The 23,196-nt window shown below is 37.7% G+C and overlaps 1 protein-coding gene across 1 annotated transcript in view; it reads right to left on the reverse strand.

The window, feature by feature from the left end:
* L3MBTL4 (L3MBTL histone methyl-lysine binding protein 4) overlaps positions 1-23,196 on the reverse strand; it is a 461,506-nt gene that overhangs the window by 337,217 nt on the left and 101,093 nt on the right. The window contains exons 2-4 of the mRNA XM_017543913.2: positions 22,145-22,203; positions 21,680-21,782; positions 12,502-12,556 (exon numbers count right to left, since the gene is read on the reverse strand). Coding sequence (XP_017399402.1) covers positions 12,502-12,556; positions 21,680-21,751 — 127 coding nt within the window. The 5' untranslated portion in view covers positions 21,752-21,782; positions 22,145-22,203. The remainder of the gene's footprint in view (positions 1-12,501; positions 12,557-21,679; positions 21,783-22,144; positions 22,204-23,196) is intronic.

The following is a 23,196-nucleotide window of genomic DNA, read 5'->3' on the forward strand; positions in this document are numbered from 1 at the left end:
ATGAGGTACCATGCCCAGCCTATTTCCAAGTTATCTAAATGAGCTTCCTGTAAAAAGGAACAATCAGACAGCAGGAAATTTTTTTTTACCTTTTCATCAGCTTGCCTAAGAAACAGAGTTTATGTTTTATCAATATAATTTCTTGTGTTGCTTTTATTAAGCCTTTGATTACTTGAAAACAAAACAACAAAAACTAAGCTTTAAAAGAGTTAAGGATGTTTTCCATTTAATTTTCTGCATTGCTTTCTACAGTGTTTTGATTATCACTATGGCTACATGAATGACTTTTATTTTACAAGTAAATTGACTGGAATCATTTTGTTTTTTGTGAGTGTGTTTTTTTTTTTGGAGACAGAGTCTCGCTCTGTCACCCAGGCTGGAGTACAGTGGTGCAATCTCAGCTCATTGCAACTTCCACCTCCCAGGTTCAAGCAGTTCTCCTGCCTCAGCCTCCCAAGTAGCCAAGACTATAGGCATGCAACACCATGCCCACCTAATTTTTGTATTTTTAGTAGAGAAAAGGTTTCACCATGTTGGCCAGGCGGGTCTTGAACTCCTGACCTCAAGGTAATCCACCCACCTCAGCCTCCCAAACTGCTGGGATTACAGGCATGTGCCACAGCACTCAGCCAGCTGCAAGCTCTTATCTACCTATGGGCTAGACTAGATCCTAAATTATTCTAGGTTCATCCCATCCAACTTTCTTTTTTTTTTTTTTGAGACAGAGTTTCGCTCTTGTTACCCAGGCTGGAGTGCAATGTCGCGATCTCGGCTCACCGCAACCTCCGCCTCCTGGGTTCAGGCAATTCTGCTGCCTCAGCCTCCTGAGTAGCTGGGATTACAGGCACGCGCCACCATGCCCAGCTAATTTTTTGTAGTTTTAGTAGAGACGGGGTTTCACCGTGTTGACCAGGATGGTCTCGATCTCTTGACCTCGTGATCCACCCGCCTAGGCCTCCCAAAGTGCTGGGATTACAGGCGTGAGCCACCGCGCCCAGCCTCCCATCCAACTTTCTAACATAAAATTACTAAAACAGGCACTGCTGTATTCTGAAACACTATATAAACTTAAACTAGATAAATTTTAAGGAACAACTCTCATGCTTAATGTATAGGCCACATAGAAAGTTCACCAAACTGCCCAAAGCTGTAACTAGAGACATTCAAATTGCAAACCAGGAGGAGAAACTGACATTTTTCACATTGTAGACAGCTTTTCTCAAGATGTGGGAACAAGGCTCCCTACCACATGAGACTCTCCCCCCTCTTTCTACCTTTCTGACTTGGCAAAAATAATGCTGCAATTAAAATTTCACAGTCAGTAAATGCCGTAGGGTAACTTGACAAACCCCAGCCTAAGAAATCCTTTAGTTCATCTAGTCGGCAACTTTAACAATATCCCTGACACAGCTGTGTATTCAAATTGTACTGCTGATCCCTTTAGTAGAGTTGTCATTGTTTGCTTTAATTCAACCCAGTCAACTACAAAAGACCTGGAACAGCCAAAGCAATGCTAAGCAAAAAGAGCAAAACTGGAGGCATCACACTATCTGACTTCAAAATTTACTACAAAACTACAGTAACCAAATCAGCATGATACTGGCATAGAAACAGACATGCAGACCAACAGAACACAACAGAGAACCCAAACATAAGTCCATGCACTTGTAACCAACTTATCTTCAACAAAAGGCACCAAGAACATACCTTAATCAAAATGGATTAAAGACATAAATCTAAGACCTGAAACTATGAAGCTACTACAAGAAAACATTGAAGAAATTCTCCAGAACATTAGTCTGTGCAAAGATTTTCTTTGTAAAACCTCAAAAGCATAGGCAACCAAATCAAAAATAAACAAATGAGAGTATACCAACCTAAAAACTTTCTGTGCAGCAAAAGAAACCATCAACAAAGTGAAGAGACAACCCACAGAATGGGAGAAAACATTTGCAAGCTATCCATCTGACAGGGGATGAATAATCAGATTATATAAGGAGTTCAAACAACTCAACAGCAAAAAAAACAAATACTTCAATTAGAAAGTGGACAAAAAAGTCTGAATAGACATTTCTTAAAAGAAGACATACAAATCGAAATAGCTAGAAGAGAATAATTCAAATATTTCTAAGCATAAAGACATATTTAAAGTGATGGATATCTCCAGTAAATGAATTTGATCTTTACAAATTATATCAATCCATTAAATTATCACATGTACTCCAAACTAGGTATATGTAGTATGCATCAACTAAAAATAAAAAAATTAATTCAGCACAGTCATAAAATGCTATTCAGTGGCTACAATAGGTTTCACCAAGTTTCTCCCACGGTCTTTTGATTTCTTTAGTTGACTACCTTCAAAATTAGATTTGAGGTTTTTAATTATTATTGAAACTATATTTATTATATTGTTGCTAATTATTTTTTGCACTATGAGTTTTACACATTGTTCTCATTGCCTGTCTATATTTGTTAAGTCAACTCTCCTCATAGAATAATGTTAGTTCAACACCTGGAGATAACACTGCTGATGCCTATGAAACTGACAAGCAGGAATTTGATGCTGGATTCCAAACAAATTTTCCCTGATAAAATTTTTCCTTCTGGCCTTTTGTTATTCAAATATGGCCAGGATCCCTGATACAGACCCCCATACCTTTCCCCCATTGTATGACAGAGACAACTAGGACAGGTCCTAATATCCAGGGACAATTAACCTAACTTCAAAATAGTTGATCACCAATACTTTTGGAAAAAGATCTTGATCATAAGGGGGAAATACGAAAGTTGACCACAATTTGTCATAACCAAGTAAGACAAGAAGCCAGGGGGACAAATTACTCAGGGCACACACCATTGCTCCAAGTGTGTTAATCTCTGGAAGCTTGGCTGCTGAAGCCACCTGCTGTAACCTTAAACCTGTTTTATTTAATGGCTACTGAAACCATGTCCTCTAACTCTAAGGCTAGTTTTACCCTCTGCCATCACTCACTAATCAGGGCTTGCCAGTTCCCCAAAACTTTACTAGTGCCAATGAACTTTCTTTTAAAACAATATCTAACCTTTCTCCTTCTTATAAAACCTTCAACCTTCTCTTTGTTCTTCAGACATAATGAAAACTGTCCAGTCTGTGTGTATACCCCAAAGTACAATTTTTGCTTCCCAAATAAAACATTGAAAATATGGAAATTTGGCTGAACACAGTGGCTCATGCCTGTAATCCCAGCAATTTGGAAGCCCAACGTGGGCAGATCACCTGAGGTCAGGAGTTCAAGACCAGCCTGACCAACATGGAGAAACCCTGCTCTACTAAAATACAAAATTAGCCAGGCGTGGTGGCACATGCCTGTAATCCCAGCTACTTGGGAAGCTGAGGCAGGAGAATCACTTGAACCCAGGAGGTGGAGTTTGCAGTAAGCCGAGATTAGGCCATTGCACTCTAGACTGCACAACAAGAGAAAAACTCCATCTCAAAAATAAATAAATAAAATATAGAAATTCACCTCTATATCTTACTCAGCTTCAACATATGGACATCTGTGTTCATAAACATGCAAACAGACTTTCCTTAACTCTGTCCACTGAGAGGGCCTAGGAGTAATGACATCCTAATAGCAATAAACACACCTAGCCCCAGCTATACAAAAAGAGCCACAGCTGTTTAAAGAAATGACTGATTCAATGTCTGGGGCAAGGAGAGCACAAGAAGGGCCTAAAACATCTTGTGTCAGAAAACACGGAAGTGCTCAAAGAGTAACAGAAACATATCAAAAGAACACCAAAACCAGCTTGAAGAGGATTCACTGGCCAAACTGGGGACCACTTTAGCACCAAAATAATGGAAAAATAAAATCCACTGAATAAAATAGAAAGCCATGAGTCCATAAAGAAATAAAATAAATAAAAAGGAATTTGTAAAATAAACATGGTATTTGTAATTTTGAATTACATCCTAAAAAACACTTACTAATTCCAAAAGAAAAATTGTGACTTTATAGTGGAAAAACCTGGAAGACAATACATTAATCAAGAAATCAAACTTATTCTCAAAAATGGAACATACCAAAATCATATGTCATCTGCTATGATGCAATGGCCAGGGAAAGCATCACTCCCGTGATATTTCCCCCAAGATACATAACCTGAATTTATTTAATCATGAGAAAGTATCAGACAAATCCAAACTAAGCAACATTTTACAAAAATAATTGGCCTATAATCTTCAGGAGTGTCCAGGCCATGAAAGTTTGGGAAAGGCTGAGGAACTGTCCCAGATTGAAGAGACTGGCCAGACACAACAACTTAATGTAACATATGATTCTGAGCTGATCCTTTTTATAAAGGATGTTATTGGAGTAACTGGTGAAACCTGAAATGAGGCCTGCAGCTTGGATGGCAGTAATGTATCAATGCTAATTTCCTGCTTGGAAGGGTCGGCTGTACTGTGGTTGGGTAGAGCATGTTCTTATTGGTAGGAAATACATAATAATGTACAGTGCTGATGAGGTATCAGACTGAGAACCTACTCTCTAATTGAGGAAAAAAATTATTTGTCCTGGACTTGCAGCCTTTTTAAGTCTGCAAGTCCAGACTAAGTCTGATATAAAAGGTTTCCAATCTTTACCAAATATCAATTAGAAAAGGAGAACAAAATCACTCTGGTGCTAAGAGAGAGGCACACAGGGAGATGAAGCAGTCATTTAAAATAGGAAGTCAGCAAATAAACCTGTGGTCCAAATATTTCACATGAAAAGTTTAGGTCTGAGTGAATATTAAAATGCCCCAAAGTGGCAGCTTTAATTTCAGTAGCAAAAGGTAATTATGCTGACCAAAAATCAAATATGCTTTAAAAAATCAAGCACATTCGTGAAAAGAATCCTTTGATTCAAACTCAAAATGAAACAGAAGCCTCTGACTTTAGGAAGAGAATAAGCAAAACCCACAGGAAGGAAGATGGGGATGTTTACTCAGCAAGAGGTGGTGTCTGGCCACCACCAGGCCCTCCCTGTGTAACTGCACTGCCCACAGGGCTTGAAGGCTTCACAGATGTCTCTACTAGAACTAAGTGCTGCTCTGTGACATTGTCTTTTGCTCAATCAATCAAAAAAACAGGGTACTTATCCTCTTTTCCAGAGTTCAGCATTCTTACTATCCATCAGAGATCTTTAATCACAGATGTAGAAGGGACTTAATATTGCCTTCAGAGGGGGTTCCTCTGTAGGATGCATGAAAACATGAATAATCTGACGGTGTCACAGGAAGTTATTTAATAAGGCAAAGTTTTTAATATGGTGTTTGCTTACATATATTAAATAATTCCTCCTAGCACATAAAAACTGTCTTCATAAAACAGCCTTGATGAGGCCGGGCACGGTGGCTCACACTTGTAATCCCAGCACTATGGGAGGCTGACACAGGCACATCATGAGGCCAGGAGTAAAACCAGCCTGGCCAACACAGTGAAACCCTGTCCCTACTAAAAATACAAAAATTAGCTGGGTATGGTGGTACAGGCCTATAATCCCAGCTACTCGGGAAGCTGAGACAGGTGAATCACTTGAACCCAGGAGGTACAGGTTGCAGTGAACCCAGATAGTCTTTTGCTCAATCAAAAGACAATGCCACAGAGTAGCACTTAGTTCTAGTGGAGCTATTCATGAAGCCTTCAAGCCTTGTGGGCACTCCAGCCTGGAAGACAGAGCTAGATTCTGTCTCAAAACAAAACATACAAACAAAAAAAACCAGCCTTTTCAATACAGGCACTTGGCCTATCTTTGTGCTTTACACAATCTGATTCATTGATACCATATTCTGATTGACTCCAGGAAGAAAATGAACACGTTCCTTCCCTTTATAAGCATCTTTATTCCCAGCATGAATTCACCCAAAAGGGACAGAATTCCATAGAGGAGGCCTTTAAATCAGAAAAACAGAAAGCTTAGCTCATTTATAAACCACTATCAAGAGCAAAGAAATGATTTGAAAATACATACTGAAAACTATTTGTTAAAAAGTAGTGTTTTCATTAAAATGTATGTGGAGGCTTAAATTATTGAAGTGCCCCTGCAAAATATTCTTTACTTAGAAAAAAGTCCCCTGTTAATCATTACTCCACTGAGTTTCAGGGCTCAGTGGAAATATAATTCTTTAGATTCAAAGTAGCTGATATGGTTTGGATCTGCGTCCCCACAAAATCTCATGTACAACTGTAATCTCCAGTGCTGGAAGTGAGGCCTGGTGGGAGGTGACGATCATGGAGGCAGAGTTCTCATGAAGGGTTCAGCCTAAATATTTAACTGTTTATGTAATGACAGTAAATGCCATCTGTATTAGTAGGAATTGAATAAAGTAAAACAGATTTGGTTTTCCCCTTTCTATTGTTGATATTCATTCTTAAGTAAAGAATTACCTCAGTTGGAATAAACAGGTCCCTTACAAAGTTTAGAAAATACAGACATTAGATCCACTGACATATAATTACTTTGCAAGAAAATGCTTCTGTCATTACACCCAGGAAGTAAACTAGCTCCTCCAACAAAAGACTCCAGGATGATATTCAAGGGATCATCTTTGAAGCTTCTAGAATCATTTAATAAGCCACATCCCCCAGCACCAAAGCTACTCCCTGAAAATAAGTTAAGCACTTTTAGAAGCTGTGTTTCTTCAGGCCTTTTAGCTAATTAATACTCTAGAGCCTTAGTAAATTATTATTTCAGTATAGTAAATGATAGATTTTATTGGTCTGATTGGACATGATTTCATGCCTTTTTAAAAGACATCTAACTTAGGTAGGAGATTTGACATATTATGTAACTGAATTTTTTAAAAAACCAAATTGCCCTAGGATATGTTGAGAAAAATAAAATAGGGAGAAAAATGCAAAATAAGAAAAGTTGAGACGATAATGAGGTTTTGAAGGAGTTGGCCAGAAGAAAGACCCTCCAGGCTGAGAAAGCACTTCTTCAGACAGTAAGTTCTAGACCGCATGTTCTGTACAGCTGCAGCAAGGCAGGCAGGCGTGCTGGTGGCAGGTTGCAAACAAGTGCCAGATGGTGAGGGGTCTCCAGCAACATTCTAGAGAAGGGATTATGAGGCACTCCAGTAACAGAATTTCAGATAAATTTTGGTTGGGGAAGAGAGGGTATAGAAAGACTGAAAAGTGACCAGGAACTAATCAACGGTGGGGAGACATTATTTGAGAGATGTCAGGAAGGACGAGTTGAGAAAAGGCAGTTGGGCTGGAGTCAGAGGCAAATGGGAGGGAGGCGTAAGGATGTCTCCAGGACTCCAGCTTGACTCCAGGTTGATGATGGTGCTACAGGATGAGGGATTACAAGAGAGGCAGACTGGACACTGGGGAACAAAGGTGAGTTCAGTTTTAATGTCTAAGTGAATCTTCAAGATGAAGAAAAATAGAACATGAAAGCTTCCACTGATTTGGGAGGTCACTGGTTCCATCAGTTAACACAATATTACTGAGTATCCATGAGGCACTGGTGAGCTACACAGGAACAGTTTCACTGCAATGAAGAGTGTGGACACAGATTGTGGGGACATGGTGAGTTGATGGCAGATGAGGAAATACTGTTGCTCTGAAGAAACTTAGGGGCTACTGGCCACTTCTGGACATGAGAGAACAAAATAAGAATATGCAGTAGAAAAAAAGCTACATGCAATGCTAAATGCAAAGTGATATTCTGGGCTGTCTTGGAACAGAAAAAGGACATTATTAGAAAAACTGGTGATACCTGTATGAAGTCTATAGTTCAATGAATAGTAATGTATGTTAATTATTTAGTTCTGACAAATGTTTCATAGTCATCTAAGACGTTGATGTTAGGAGAAGCTGGGTGAAGGGTACACAGTACTATTTCTGCACTATCTTTGCAACTTGTCTGTAATCCTAAATTTTTCCAAAAATAAAAGTTTACTTAGAAAACTCTAAGAACAGATATTTCAACAATACCCTGATTCAACAGATTAAAGTTTTTCGTTCAGGAGTTTCTGAATTTATTTTTTAATAATATTTGTCTGATTGTAACATATTTAAATACTAATTGCAATAAATAATTGGAAAACATAGAAAATATGCCTTTTATCTAACAATTTAGAGATAACCATTGTTAACATCTTTTCTTATTCTACAGATAAGTGAATTCTTTTTAGCCATCATTCAGACCAATCCCTGGGGGTCTCTTCCCCTTAATATTTTAACATAAGTTTTTCCTCTCACGTAATTTAAATGTCTTCAAAACATTTAAGTGACTACATACTTGTCTACACACAATGTTTCACCTGTTCCTAAGTTGTTGGACATTTAGATTATTAATATTTTCAACTTTTAATTATTTACAAATAGTACCACAATGACTATCATATGCATAAATGGAATGTACATGCTGATGTCATTAGGAGAAATGTCAAAAAGTGGACTTGAAGGAAATGTTTTGTTTTTTTTTTCAGTCTCGCTCTGTTGCCAGGTGCCAGTGGAGTGGCGCAATCTCGGCTCACTGCAACCTCTGCCTCCCAGATTCAAGCAATTCTCCTGCCTCAGCCTCCCAAGTAGCTGGGACTACAGGCGTGCGCCACCACGGCCAGCTAATTTTTTGTATTTTTTAGTTGAGACGGGGTTTCACTATGTTGGCCAGGATGGTGTCGATCTCCTGACCTCATGATCCGCCTGCCTCGGCCTCACAAAGTGCTGGGATTATAGGCATGGGCCACCGCGCCCAGCTGAAGGAAATGTTTACTCAGCACTTCTGCAGAACCAAATTCTACTCCTAGCAGCAATATGCCAAGACTCAGTCTTCCCCATCCTACCAGCAGAGAGTATTAGCAGTTTTTTTTAAATTGTCCTTAATTTGGTAAATTTAAAAATATCATCACTACTTTTAAATTTATATTTATTTGCATTCTAACAAGACTAAATATTTTTAATATATTCATTTTTAGCCATTTTGATTTCTTTTTATCTGAATTACCTGTTTGTGCCCTTTGCCTGTTTTTGGACTGAGATCTTAGGATAGCTGATTTTTTTCTCTAATTCCTTTATCTATTGCTGACCTTTTATTAGCTACAGTTGTGGATAATATTTGCTAGTTTGTTGTTTCCCTTGTTTATTATGATGTTCTTTAATGCACAGAGTTTAATTTAGATATGAATACATCTAATTGTCTTTTACAATTTCTTATATTCCTTTTATGTGTATAAAATGTTCACTGTCAGGGTTGGGTGCAGTGGCTTATGCCTGTAATCCCAGTATTTTGGAAGGCCGAGGCGGGTGGATCACTTGAGGTCAGGAGTTCAGGACCAGCCTGGCCAATATGGGGAAACCCCATTTCTACTAAAAATACAAAAAAATTAGCTGGGCCTAGTGGCAGATGCATGTAATCCCAGCTACTCAGGAGGCTGAGCCAGCAGACTTGAACCTGGGAAGTGGAGGCTGCAGTGAGCTGAGATCACACTCCAGACTCAGCAACAAGAGGGAAACTGTCTCAAAAAAAAAAAAAAAAAAAAAACCTCATTGCCCCAACATTCAACCAAACAAATATGAATGGTGTATCAGTCAAAAAGAGCACTTAAACATTTAGAAGGACAGATGCCAGATAACTTGTTCAACGGAATAAATCAGTTATTTTTACTTTAGAAATTCAAATGTAAAGGCATATAGGTCTGCGATTACACAGTGACTGGCAATACTAATTCTAAAACTTTAATCACACACAACATTAACAAGTAATACTTACTGAAACAAGCCTTCTCTTAGAGCTATCTGAGTTAAATTTTTAGAATTACTATGAGCAGTTTATCTCAGAGAGTTTCCAAAAGAATCAAAAACTTAATCTCAGCATGACTATGTCAGGGAAAATCTCATTCAGTCAGTCCCCAAGAGCACAGAGGGGTGTAGTAGACACCAATAATACTTTAATTATTAGCAGTTATTTTTTTTCCCATCCCATTTCTAAGCAAGATTCTACTTTTCTCTGCCTTTGTGTGAATAGCTACAAAGAAAGAAGAATGTTGACATAGAAAGAACATGGAGGTAAAGTAAAAAGAGCACAGACTTTAGAACTTGCTAGATGTGGGTTCAAATTCTGGATCCAGCACTAACCAGTTCAGTTTACCTCAAGTAAGTCAAACGGCCTCTTAAAGCTTCGCAGCTGTAATACGGGCTTCAGTATCAGTTGCACAGACTGGGCACTCAATAAAATGGTTTAAAATGATTTCCAAAGAAACACATTTGTTATAAAATCACCACTAAAAATTAAGGTTTATTTTGCAAAATAATTATTTTTTTGGATACAGGGTCTCACTTCATACCCCGGGCTTGAGTTATAGTGACAACAGATCTTAGCTCACGGCAGCCTCGACCTTCTCCTTCAACCCATCCTCCTGCCCGAGCCCCACAAGTAGCTGAGACTACAGGCATGCACCCCCAGACCCAGCTATTTTTTTGTGTGTGTATTTTTGGTAGAAATTGGGTTTTACCATGTTGCCCAGGCTGGTCATGAACTCCTGAGCTTTAGATCCATCTGCCTTGGCCTCCCAAAGTGCTAAAGTTACAGGCATGAGCCACCATGCCTGACCTATTTTTCAATACAATTTTCTGTTCACATATAAATATATTACATGTACATACACAGTTCTGCGGGGTTTTTGTTTAGTATTTTTCTTTTGTTACTATTTCCAAGACATGAGGTAAGACGCTAAATCTATTTGTTTTAAAAGCAACCTCAATAAAAGATTAAACTATTTTCATGGAGAAAAATCCCCATTATAATGCTAGGACGATAAGCAATTTGTAAATTATTTCCTTTGTCCCACTAAAAGTGGTAAAAATATAAATCACCTCAAAGAGCCCTCAAATAATTCCATTTGCATTACAACTAGCAGTTCATAGCATCTACATACACAAACCAAATCTCAACATTTTTCTAAACATTTATTATGTTCTACAACTGGGAAAAACAGGAACAATACAATATCAAATTTGAAGAGGAGTCAGTCACAGCGTGAACTTCTGACAATGGACCATTATCTATAAAACAAGTCTAACAATGAAAGAACACAGCAAAAAGTTACTTTCTGTTAAAACTGAAAAGCTTCCAACTGGACCTTCCCGGACTTGTTGAAAACAAGAAAAATCAAATAAAACTGAAAAGCTATTTGAGATAAATACGTACCTGGATATAATGAAACTGTAAATACTAAATCAGTAAAGAATCTGAGTTTGAGGGACTGAATATTTTTGCGTTGTTGGCCTCAGTCTGCTTTTCTTTTTCTAGAGGAAATGTTTCGACCACAGAATAAGAGAACCCAGAACAATTTACATTAGTGTGAAAATATAGCTGCAGGGGAGACACAACAATGTCATAAATCACAACCTCTCTCTGAGAAGAAAAAAATTGTTTTAAAAAACCCCTACTGTTAGGGCCAGGTACAGTCCAAATTCATTCCTAAGATCCCAGTGTTACATAATTGAAGTATATTTTGATGGAGCCGAACACCAAGTTACATAATTATCAAACTACTGCATTCTGTTTTGATTTTTCAGCAAAAAACATGACAGGTCTGGGGAGGCAGCAAGAGAAGAAAAGAAATATAAAGCAGCACCCATTTGTTTAAAATAAACGATAACTTTTATTTTTAAAATCATTTAGGGAGAAAAATCACAATTTCTCAATACTGCATCCCAAGACTAAGCCATATAAAATGGTCCTTAAAAATCTCCATTCTTGTCATTTTTTTCAAGATATTTTTAGGTGTTTCCATTATTTAAAGTCAAACACAAAAGCTTACTCAACAAATATAAGGTACTTTAAAGGTTAATTAGAGGATCATTATCAAATTTATATATGCTTCCTTTCCATAGAGAATAGCACAAATGTTGGAGATTTGATACAAAATTTAGTAACAGCTGTCTGCGTGTATAGCAATAATCACAAAATATGTGGAATGTATATTCCCAGGAAATTGCATCTTCATCTGTTGGTTTAAATTTAAAGCATCAGAGAATTAGTTGAATACTAAAAGGCTATTATCTAAAACCTATTGATGTATTAATAACCATCATGAGGAATATTCATTTTAGAGCAAATGCACAATCTCCTCTAAAACATGACTTTAATACAATGCAATCATTAGAAGATAAAATCAATCTGGGGAAAGCTCACACAAAGGATTATTAAAAAACTAAATAGCATCTCTTTATTTTCTTGCTCACAGAGAAAATTTACAAATAAGTTGTTTTATTTAAAGCCTTTTAAAAAAGCAAATAAATGAGATAACAAGAGATTTAGATGTTTTTGAAGTATACATTTGAAAACCTTAGATGACACTGATAAAGTCTACAGAAGGGTATGCAATAGCATGAATAAATCGTAGATACTATTATTATATATTTAAATTAATGAACCTAAAACAACTAAGCAATCTCATAAAAGTTCACTTAGAAGTTGTTCACTGTGAACTAACACTGTATATACTGGTGATAATTACCGTGACTCAAAGGGGTTGTGCCATCCTTGGGCTTCTTTTCTTCTTCAGCTTGCTCCTAGAAAACAGAAAATAGGGCTTAGACTGTATTTCTGGATAATTGTTGGAAACAATGAAAACTAATGTTTCTTTTTTGTAGGAAGGAAAGTCGTGAAGATCCTTGTCACTGAGGGGGACAACGCACACAGTACCCAGAGCCTTCCAGTGGGTGCCCAAGAGGGACACACATGGCCCATTTGGACGTGGAAGATTAAAAGTCTTGCTTTTGGCTAAAATATAAGAGAGGGGAAGCTTCGATAACAGTTAATATTGAGGTTGACACAGGTACCTTCCCTGACTGCATCCCTGGGCCTGCCAGTTCCACAGGAGTGGCTTATAGAAGAGGCTTGGTCTACACTGAAGCCAAGCCTTCCATCCTACTTTTATTTTCAGCCTATCTGGGTCTACTACAGTTTGTAAGTGCTCAGTTTAAATAGCTTTAATTTTTTTTTTTTTTTTGAGATGGCATCTCACTGCCACCCAGGCTGGAGTGCAGTGGCGTGATCTAGGCTCACTGAAACCTCTGCTGCCCCAGTTCAAGCAATTCTCTTGCCTCAGCCTCCCCAGTAGCTGGGATTACAGGAATCTGCCACGGTGCTCGGCTAATTTTTGTAGTTTTTAGTAGAGATGGGGTTTCACCATGTTGGCCAGGCTGGTTTTGAACTCCTGACCTTGTGATCCACCTACCTCAGCCTCCCAAAGTGCTGGGATTACAGGTGTGAGCCACCACGCCCGACCAAAATGACTTTAATTTTAACCAGATTGATCTTCATAGAATGGACAAGTAACTTCAAAGATTCTTGCAAAGAAACCATAAATTGCATATGATGAACAATACAAGCAATATAAGCAAGATGGTGCAGCCTCTCCCCATGGGGCAAGCAAGGCACACTCTTCCTGCAACTTTTGAAGGAACGTTTGCCATTCAACAAAGACTAGGAAACTGGCTTTCTTTTTTGAAAGATACAATGGCAAAGAGCATTTTGAAGGTGGGTATCCAGGTATGTGTCTTATTTACATCACTTTGTAGCCATCAACAATGTTTTCCATCTATTAACAATTCACAATATACACTTAGAAATTGGGAACAAAATTTCCCAATTTTAAAATCTTTTAAACAAAGGGTTTCACGCAGGCTTTGAACTTACTTTTGGAAACATAAATATAAAATTGTTTTGGGGGGGCTCTTGTTTTTGTTTTTGTTTTGAGACGGAGTCTCACTCTGTCACCCAGGCTGTAGTGCATTGGCACAATCTCGGCTCACTGAAACCTCCACCTCCCAGGTTCAAGTGATTCTTCTGCCTCAGCCTCCAGCTGGGATTACAGGCACACACCACCACATCAGCTAATTTTTGTATTTTTAATAGAGAAGGGTCTCTCTATGTTGGCCAGGCTGGTCTCAAACTCCTGACCTCAAGTGATCTGCCCACCTCAGCCTCACAAACTGTTGGGATTATAGGCATGAGCCACCATGCCCAGCCAATATGCAATAGTTTTCATTACTTTCCAAGAACAACTAATTATCATCAGAGAATGTGAAAATTTAGCAGCTGATCTACACAAAAACTTTTGCTGAAAAATGAGTATCATGATTTAGTAAATTCAACGAACAATTATTTCTTCAAATTATTCTTATACAGCTTTGGGATAGATCTTTTTAAGCTGTGGCTAGTGTGGCTGTCCGTCCCAGTCTGCATGGGGCTAACCTGTTCATAGCACTTCGAAAAGCCCCACATTTGGGGAAACCCCTTAGTCCCAGGAAAGTGAGAAGGCTTGGTCACCCTGGCTTCTGACAACAATAGAAACCAAATCTAAAAAACAGACTGCACAAAATGGCATCACAAAACCAGGTTTTTGAAAAAGAATCATAAATACTAATATTTTAATGAAAGCAAACCAGTTTTGAACTGATGAAATAAATACTATTAATTTCATTTTCCTCCCATTATTTTAGTTCCCTTTTTAAGTCTATGTCTTCAAGGTATAAGAGACCATTTGTACAGTAACAAATTGTATCAGTGTTTTAATTATCTTTCATCCCCAAAACATAGCCTGGCAACCTAGGTCAACAAATATTTGATGAATGAAGGTAAGAATGAAAGGTTCAAGAAGAGTATTTTTCTGCCTGGTAGATTTCATATCCAAAGTTATGGATATCTGTGTGAAATTATCAAAGTATCATTCTGCTAAGATGTTCTATAAGCCAGTGCTTCCCACACTTTAACATGCATTTGAATCATCTGGGAATCTTACTAAAATGCAGATCTTGACTCAGTGGGTCTAGGGTAGGGCCTTAGAGTACAGATTCCAACAAACTCCCAGCAGACGCTATGGCCAAAAGTACACAGCCCTCACTGTAAGTGGCAAGGCTACCAACTTTTGCCAGGCCATGCAGTGGGAATGGGAACAGTAATGTAATCATATCTACCCTGTTCTACTGCAAGTGAGATGATGAACTCCTGCTTTGGGTCTAATTTTCCATGGTAGCACTTTACCCCAGTTCCACCCCTGTTCATTCACTCAATACATAGGAAATTTACATATGTAATTCAAAACAGAGGCTCTCTTCTACTACGAAACCTGAAACAGTAAAAAGAAACAGCATTTGAGGATGATTATGTTCATACTACAGCTACTGAAGCATTTTTATAATCACTGTATCATTCAAAAATAAAAAGAAATATATAATGTGCTATCTGTCACTCAGTAAGTGTTTGGTTCACACTTCTTTATTTGCTATTGAAATTCTGCCTAGAAAGAAAAAGACATTCCACACAAAAACAACACTACCTCTCACTTTGGGTTTAAATTTCCCACGCTTCCAACGTCTCTATGTTCTTTTGGTAGATCAAGGTTATAGATAGGTAAACACACACATATACACGCAAAAGATTATATTGTGTATATCAGAATAAACATGTATCTATGACATAGTGACCTCATTTTTAAACAATTTTGCAAATGGAAAAGTATTTAGTATCATAAGATAGAGAAGGGAATATGCTGAATTTAGGGCTAGGTGACCCAAGGTCAAATCTCAACCCCACCACTAAGAGCTATTTAACTTCAAACAAATGACCTACATTCTCTAGTCCTGATTGTTCTCATCTGTTAAAATAAAGAAATCAGACTAAATTTCTTCCAAAGTTCCTGCTAGCTTTAACATTCTTTGCTTCTAAGCTAATTCATTATTTCATAAAGTTAATAAAGCTACACTACTATTAATAAACAGAGAAGGAATTTAAAAAAAAAAAAAACAAAAGAAAAAATGAGCCCTTGATCTTATCCTTCCAGACAGAACGCCAAATCAACATAAATTGCAAAAAATAAACCATTGCTGCAGTTTCTCAGGTTTCAAACTCTAATTCTGAAAACTGAAAATAAAGTTCCAGAAAAAAATGGTGTTCTGAAAAAAAAGGAGATAATGGTTTGAGGAACAAAAAATAAGTCTTTGCTATGGTAAATTTCCACAAACCAGTTTAAAATCCATCATTTTGGAAGAGAGGATTACGAAGTAGGAAAATAGCCAAAAAGGCCTAATGTTCTGTTCCCTCCTGCTGGCACTGGACACATCATATGCTTTTACTACAAGACACAGTGATGTTTTCTAATTAATCACGGCCTACATTTCTCTGTCTATGAACTCCAATCAAGGGAACAAAACGAAGGATTTTCAACTGCTGATTTGTGCTTGGCAATTTTGATTCGTCACCTTGGAACTGCCAGATAATGCCCCTTTACTCTCCTTCGCTGTCAGACCAAAGACTTCTGAGCACTCAAGGATTTCTGAGAACCCTGCTGTTCTTGTTCCATAAGAACCTGCTATCTGTGCCCCAGAGGGTGATACACATTGGTTTCATAAATTGTAGAAAACAGTGAAATCCTATTTAATAACCCCAGTGACAAACTGCTATTTGAATTTCACCTGCTGGTTCAAGTCCACTTTTCAACTTCTTTTTTGCTTTGATCCAATGTGGGATATAAACTGAAGGTAAATAAAATTCACCTTTTGGATAAAAATACAGAAATTTGTGGGACTTTTCTCCATTGCTCTACTGGAATTCAGACACACTCAGGGAGAATGAAATGCTTCCATTTTGTTCAAACACTTGATAATATAGCTACAGCCTCCAAATGAAATCTCTTTAAAGTGTTTGCTAAGCCATACACAAAAAACAAAAAGTGAAAAATCTAACATAGCCTTATAAACACCACCTTCTTATGGTTTTTACCATCTGTAAATGAATTTTACCGGCTGTTGCAAACTGACATCAGTCTTGTATGAGGCAACAGCATGTTAAAGAATTAACTATTACTTAAAAATAGAAACCAAAATAAACTTACCCCAAACATTTTCTCAGTATCTATTTAAGGATGTTACAGAAAGATTGCATTACCCTCTGCAAAAGTTGAGGTCAGCCATGGCCCCTGATGTCATTTATTTCAAGGCCAGTGACCACCACCTCAAGTACAACTTCCTCTACTTGGCCATCAAGCCTCACCAAGTGTGACTACCCAGATCTACCCCAGTCACCCTGCAATCTAATTGCGCACCAAATCTTATACTTAGTGAAATGGAAAGACCCATAAAGATCTTCCAATCTAAGACTGTTGTTCTATAGATAGAGAAGCTGAGTCCAGCCCAGTGAAGGGACTGTCCTTGGCCACACAGCTAATGAGCAGCACAGTCAAAGACTAAAATCTGAATCTCCTGACCCATGGCCCAACCCCAACCAATGCTCACCTACTACACTGCCAATAGCAATATCTGCTCTAGTCAGATAAGTCATTATGGTCCTGCCATATATCACACACGTCACGTTCTCTTCCAACCCCACACCTCCGCTCATGCTGCCTCCTTAAGGGGCCCAGATAATTCCCACTCTGACCCCTCAATTTTCTTACCTTTCAAGGTTAGAGAGCACCTAGACGTTCATACATTAAAAGTTATATTCTCTCAGATTAGATTTACCATATTGGATTTAAAATCTCTTTGTTACAACAGAATAATAATACATTCAGTATGAGTATCTTAAGATACTCTTCATCCTTCAAAGGTCAGAATCAAGCTCCCGATTAGTCTACCTTTCTCTGAAAGGTGACCATACCTTAGAGCACTAATGTGCTACATATGCACTTAGTTGTTCTCCATTACTCTACAGAAGCTAGTTTTCCTTTATTCAGCAATACTCTAAGATTCTTTTGAGAATGAAAAATGTCTCATATTTCTATCGCTCAAAGTTCACAACTCCCTATTTAGATAAAGAACCATTAATTTTAAGAGGTTCACAGGAAGAGGGGGAATGGGAATTAATACTTTTTCAGTATCAAATATTGTATATAGTCAAATAAAATATAAAATATTTTTTATATTTTTATATTTTATTTGACTATATACAATATTTTTTATATATTTGACTTTTTTATTTTATAATTGACTATATACAATATTTTTATATTTTATTTGATTATATGCAAATAAAATATATGACACAGAGGTCATATATTTTATTCTTATATAGTCAAATAAAATTTTCTTTTTCATTTGTGAAACTTGCATTTTTATATAGGAAATTTTAAATTTCATAGGCTGTATATTATTTTAGGGTTTTGTGCCCAGAACACTCACATACACACTAGACATCAATGCAATCACCTTGGAAAAAAATACTTCATTTTCCCAGTCACCACGTGCCTACACTTCACTAGTCAATTCTAAAGTTGCTGAGCAGATAAAGCTAGCAAAGGGCACCCAAAATGACACTTATCTTTGTGTTGAAAGTTGTGAAAAGACAAAATACCTTAAGGAGTTTAAAAAAAAAAAACACAGAAAGCTTGAAGAGTCTACGGGGGGACAAGAACATAACCAGAGGTTTACCCATGTGGTAGAAACAAAGATGTAAAAAATATAATAAAACCCAAGGAAAAGAGGCACTCTGTCAGATACCGTTAGGGAGGGGATAAACTGGGGTGATCTCTTTGGAGGATGACATTGAGTGGTTTATCAAAACTTCAAACAAGCGTACCCTTTTGTACAATAATTTCACTGCTATGATATTACCTATGAATGAACTGCAAAAGTATTCTCATATAAAAAGGATATATGAATAAGAACATTAGATATAACATGGTATATAACCATAAAAATTGAAATAATCTAAATGTTTACAGTAGGGCACTATTTAAATAAATTATGGTACATTCATAAAATGAAACACTATGTAGCACTGAAAAGAATAAGACCTGTATCTCTAAGACATACATAATTAAGTGCAAAAAAACCAAAGTACAGAACAACAAGCAGAATGCGAGACCATTGGGATGTGTGTATATATGTGTATATGTGCATAAAAGGTTTAGGAATTTTCAGCTTTCATTTTTTTGTTTATTTCCTATGCAGACATATGAGAAACTGTAAACAGTGGTCACATGATCAAGAAAATATTTTGGGGTTTAGTATATGGGTGAGGGTAGACAGTAGAGAATTTAATTCTTACTTTACTGCCTATCTGTACTATTTGATTTTTTAACCATATGCCTATGTTCTGAAAAGCACAACAAAATATTTTTTAAGCTCCACATAGAAATACATAGACAATATTAGTCTAGAAAGACATTCATTGACAGATATTATCATCTAAAATGATTAGATATCCAAGATATGAAATTATCTCAGAAGAAAATGTTCAGAAACACCCACCTGTGCATTTGCTCGATGTTTTATGTGCTTGATCTGCCAATGGGATGTTACTTAGGTGATTAAAAATGTCACTTGTAAACCAGAAGATTAACACACAAAATAAAGGATGTTACCAATACTTCAAGAAATCTGGCAAAATTCAAGCATGACTCAACACTTCTTTCCACAGTGAATGCTGCCCCAGGTGTGAATATAGACTACTGTATTAAACTGTTAAATCTGACTAATAAAAATGAACACTGCAACTGGCAATGAGCCCCAAAGTCACAGTGCAACATGGACTAAATTTCAATTCTATGTGAATATTCTTTAAAATAATATGTCCCAAACATCTCAAAACATAAACTAAGAATATGGCCCTTTAAAATATTATTCTGTTACTATTGATTGAAAAAATTCACTTGCCTGGAGATGTCATTAAGCACCAGGAACAGCATTTAACAGATATTTTTGAAAATCTATGCAGGACCTGCACTAAAAGCATATCTAAATGTTAAGCACTTCTGCAGTCCAATAAAGGGAAAATCTCAATGTGGGTAGAAATAACGGTAAACACATCAGGATTAAGTTAGAAACTGAGTTGGTCTTTAAGAGAAAATTGGGATTTGTGCTAATGCAGAAGAGGCAAAGGGTTAAATACTCAGATGGTAGAGCAAGATAATCGAGTACTAAGAGAGGGTAGTAACAATCTCAGCAGCTTAAAGAGAAATGATACTGATAAGTAATATAAAATACGTTTGGATGGGGGAAGATGATCTCAAATGTTAAACAAAAAATTTAAGAAAAATATTGATTAACTGTAACATGATTAGCAGGTAAGATTCATCTAGCCATTTCCCTAGGGCAATGCTTCTCAAACATGAGTGGGCATCAGAATCACCTGGATCATTAAAACACAGATTGCTGGGCCCCACCCCCAGAGTGGCTGATTTAGAACGTCTGAACTGGGTCCAAGGAATCTGCATTTCTACCAAACCTCCAGGTGATGCTGATGCTGCTGGTCCAGGGACCACATGTGGAGAAGTACCCAGAATAACTCTGAACACATCAAATCCTGAATCTCCTCATGCTCTGATTCCTCAGAGGACATGACACAGCAGAACACTAAGAAGAATGGCATCTTCACTTACGCCAAGACAGATGTAGGCCTGCCCAAGTCTGGTCTAAGACACCTCTTAAATATCAAGTTCTTCTCTTATACATTTAGAGCTCTAAACTCTCCTGGAACTGACCTAAGAGAGGCAACCAATCTGGACCCAGGGAACTGGCCCCTGGCCCCATGTTAATCACCTCGCTGCCCAGTGAGGCTAATCCCTAGGGAATGAATGGCTCTAGGGCTTGACATAGGCCTTTTCTAAACACCTTGAAGTGAACCTCAAACCAGATCGTTCCTTGAGATGTTTCATTTAATATCTGGAGTTCATCGAACCACACCTAACTTGAAACTGAACCAAAAGAAAATGTATTATATTACGTCACTTCAGCAACTGTGTGTGAATGTATACCCACAAACCCCATAAATACCCCCAAATCCAAATAAATGCTAAAAGCCAATGAAGGGTCACAGATGAGAATGCTGTAATGGCCCACGATCCCCAAAAATAGTCATTATGGAGGTCTTCTGGTCATTCTGCTAACTTTTAAATTTGCAGGCATATATAAAGCTGTCATAAGGAAACAGAACAGGCGAGGTGATTAAAGGCACAATGAACACTATACCTTCTAAGTGTCTAGATGGTGCTGTGAAGGTATGTTTCTAGATATGATTAACATTCAAATCAGCAGGCTTCAAATAAAGCAGATCACTCTCCATCATGCGGGTGGGTCTCATTCATTCAGTTGAAGGACTTAAGAGAAAAAAACAGGTCCCCCAAGGAAGTAGGAATTCTGCCTGTAGACTGACCTGGGACTCAAGACTGCAGCACCAACTCTTCCGGGGGCCTCCAACCTGCCAGGCCGCCCTGCAGATTTCAGACGTGTCCGCCTCCACGACGTGCCTCAATCAATTCCTCTTTTTAAGATAAGTCTCTCACTGTTTCTCACTTGCTAGCTCTCTCACACTCTGAGTGTGTGTACACAAACACACGAAAATATCACATACATATACACATACACTCATTCTAGGGGGTCCTGTTTCTCTGGAGAATCCTAATACAACCCCCTGCAGTTCAGAGCCTCCATTCTCTTACTTGAGAACGGCTAGTTACCTCCATCTTTGTAAAAGAAAAGGTCTCCGTCACCTTCAAAAGTAAGATTGCCTTTTAAAATGTATCAGACTGTAACTCTTATATTCTATACCACTATACATAAAACTCAAGCAAAAGCCACATTGTTTCAAGTGACTGAAAAGTCCCTCAGTGTGGTTATGTGAACTGTACTATTCCATGGTGCATTTTGGTAGCGCACACACTGTGAGGAAAAGTCCAGGGACTGACATCTTACCAAGCGTCCGTCCTGATCCAAACGCTCTTTGGAATCCATACTAAGCTTCCTTTTCTTGTTGGGCTGTTTCATTGCCACCTCTGCACTCCTTGGTAGTGGTTTTCTGTAAAACAGGGTCACATAATAAGTTGGGGATGGGGGTGTGATCCCTTCAGAATTACAGAAGAAAACAAGAAAATGCTTTCAATGATACTTCTTATAATTGATTGCCATTAAAAAAAAAAAAAAAAAAAAAAACCTGATAACAAGTTGACAAAACTTTTGCAATTGGGTTTATAGCCCTTAATATAATAACGAGACAAGGGGGAGAGAAATGTGTTTTCTAGCTCATCTAGAATTTTTACCACAGGGAAAATAGATATTATTGCTTTTGGTCTTATCTGGGATAAAATGTTTGCTTTTTTGCTTAGCTGACCTAACCAATTAGGATTCACTGCAATCTGCCTACACAGCTTTTATACTCACATGGTCTGACAGGTATTCTTGGTAAGAGGTCTTAGTCATACAAGGCATAGCACAGCAATCTGAAACAGAAAATAAAAAATTTCAGCAATCCAATACAACATGACCATTCTTCTGTATATTAATAAACAATAGTAGACATTCTTTGAAAAGTTATTTGAAATGAGTTTTTTTTTGTTTTTTTGTTTTTTTTATAGAGCAGCTCAACTGTTTTGGAGAACCAGCTACCAACACCAAACGAGTTCCACTGGAGCTATAATTCAAAAGACATTCACTTTGAAATCATTTTAAAAATTGAAATATAATTTTTAAAACGTTTAATTATCCTAAATCAGCTATAGTCCACTGGGTGTTAGGATGATATATCCAACTTCCTCATTGATATTTCCACCGAACAATGACACTCCAGATACTGCAAATGTAACATATTTGCAACTGAGCCCATCTCCCTCCACACTGCCTCCCCATTCTAGGCTCTCCTCCTATTTGCACTGATTACTGACCACCCATTTTCCCAGAGCTTCCTCTTACAGTTCTTCAAACTGTGCACCACCCAAGAGTACCAAGCCAAGGGGCAAGTGGAGGCTGAACCCCACCGTGGGCTCTACACCCATGGTTCATCTGCCACAGGGCTGCATCATCCCAGGAGAAAATGCATCTTTTTCTCATTCAAACAATGCTACCTTCTGGATAAAGTCTGAGCCAGAGAACTAGGAGTTGCCATCATTTCATCCTTTATATCACACCCTACCAACTGCCATCAGGTTTTGTTGATTTTTAATTTTCTAAACCTTTATTGATTTTACCTTCTTCCTCTACTATTAACTCTAATCAATCTAATTTTATGCAGTAGTCAATCCAAAGGTCTTAAGTTCTTTGCAAAGCAAGGTTCCTGCTACCACTCCACTCCACACTTCTGCTGGTCCCTCAACCACTGAACATCTTCCCCGTTGCTTGCCCTCCATTTTTCAAATTACCTAATTTTAACTCATCTTTTCTTTTTTTTTTTTTAACTTATTTATTTTACTTTTGGTGCATACTATATATGGCATTTC

Source organism: Cebus imitator, unplaced genomic scaffold (assembly GCF_001604975.1).
Source record: "Cebus imitator isolate Cc_AM_T3 unplaced genomic scaffold, Cebus_imitator-1.0 Scaffold162, whole genome shotgun sequence".
NCBI classification, from domain to species: domain Eukaryota; kingdom Metazoa; phylum Chordata; class Mammalia; order Primates; family Cebidae; genus Cebus; species Cebus imitator.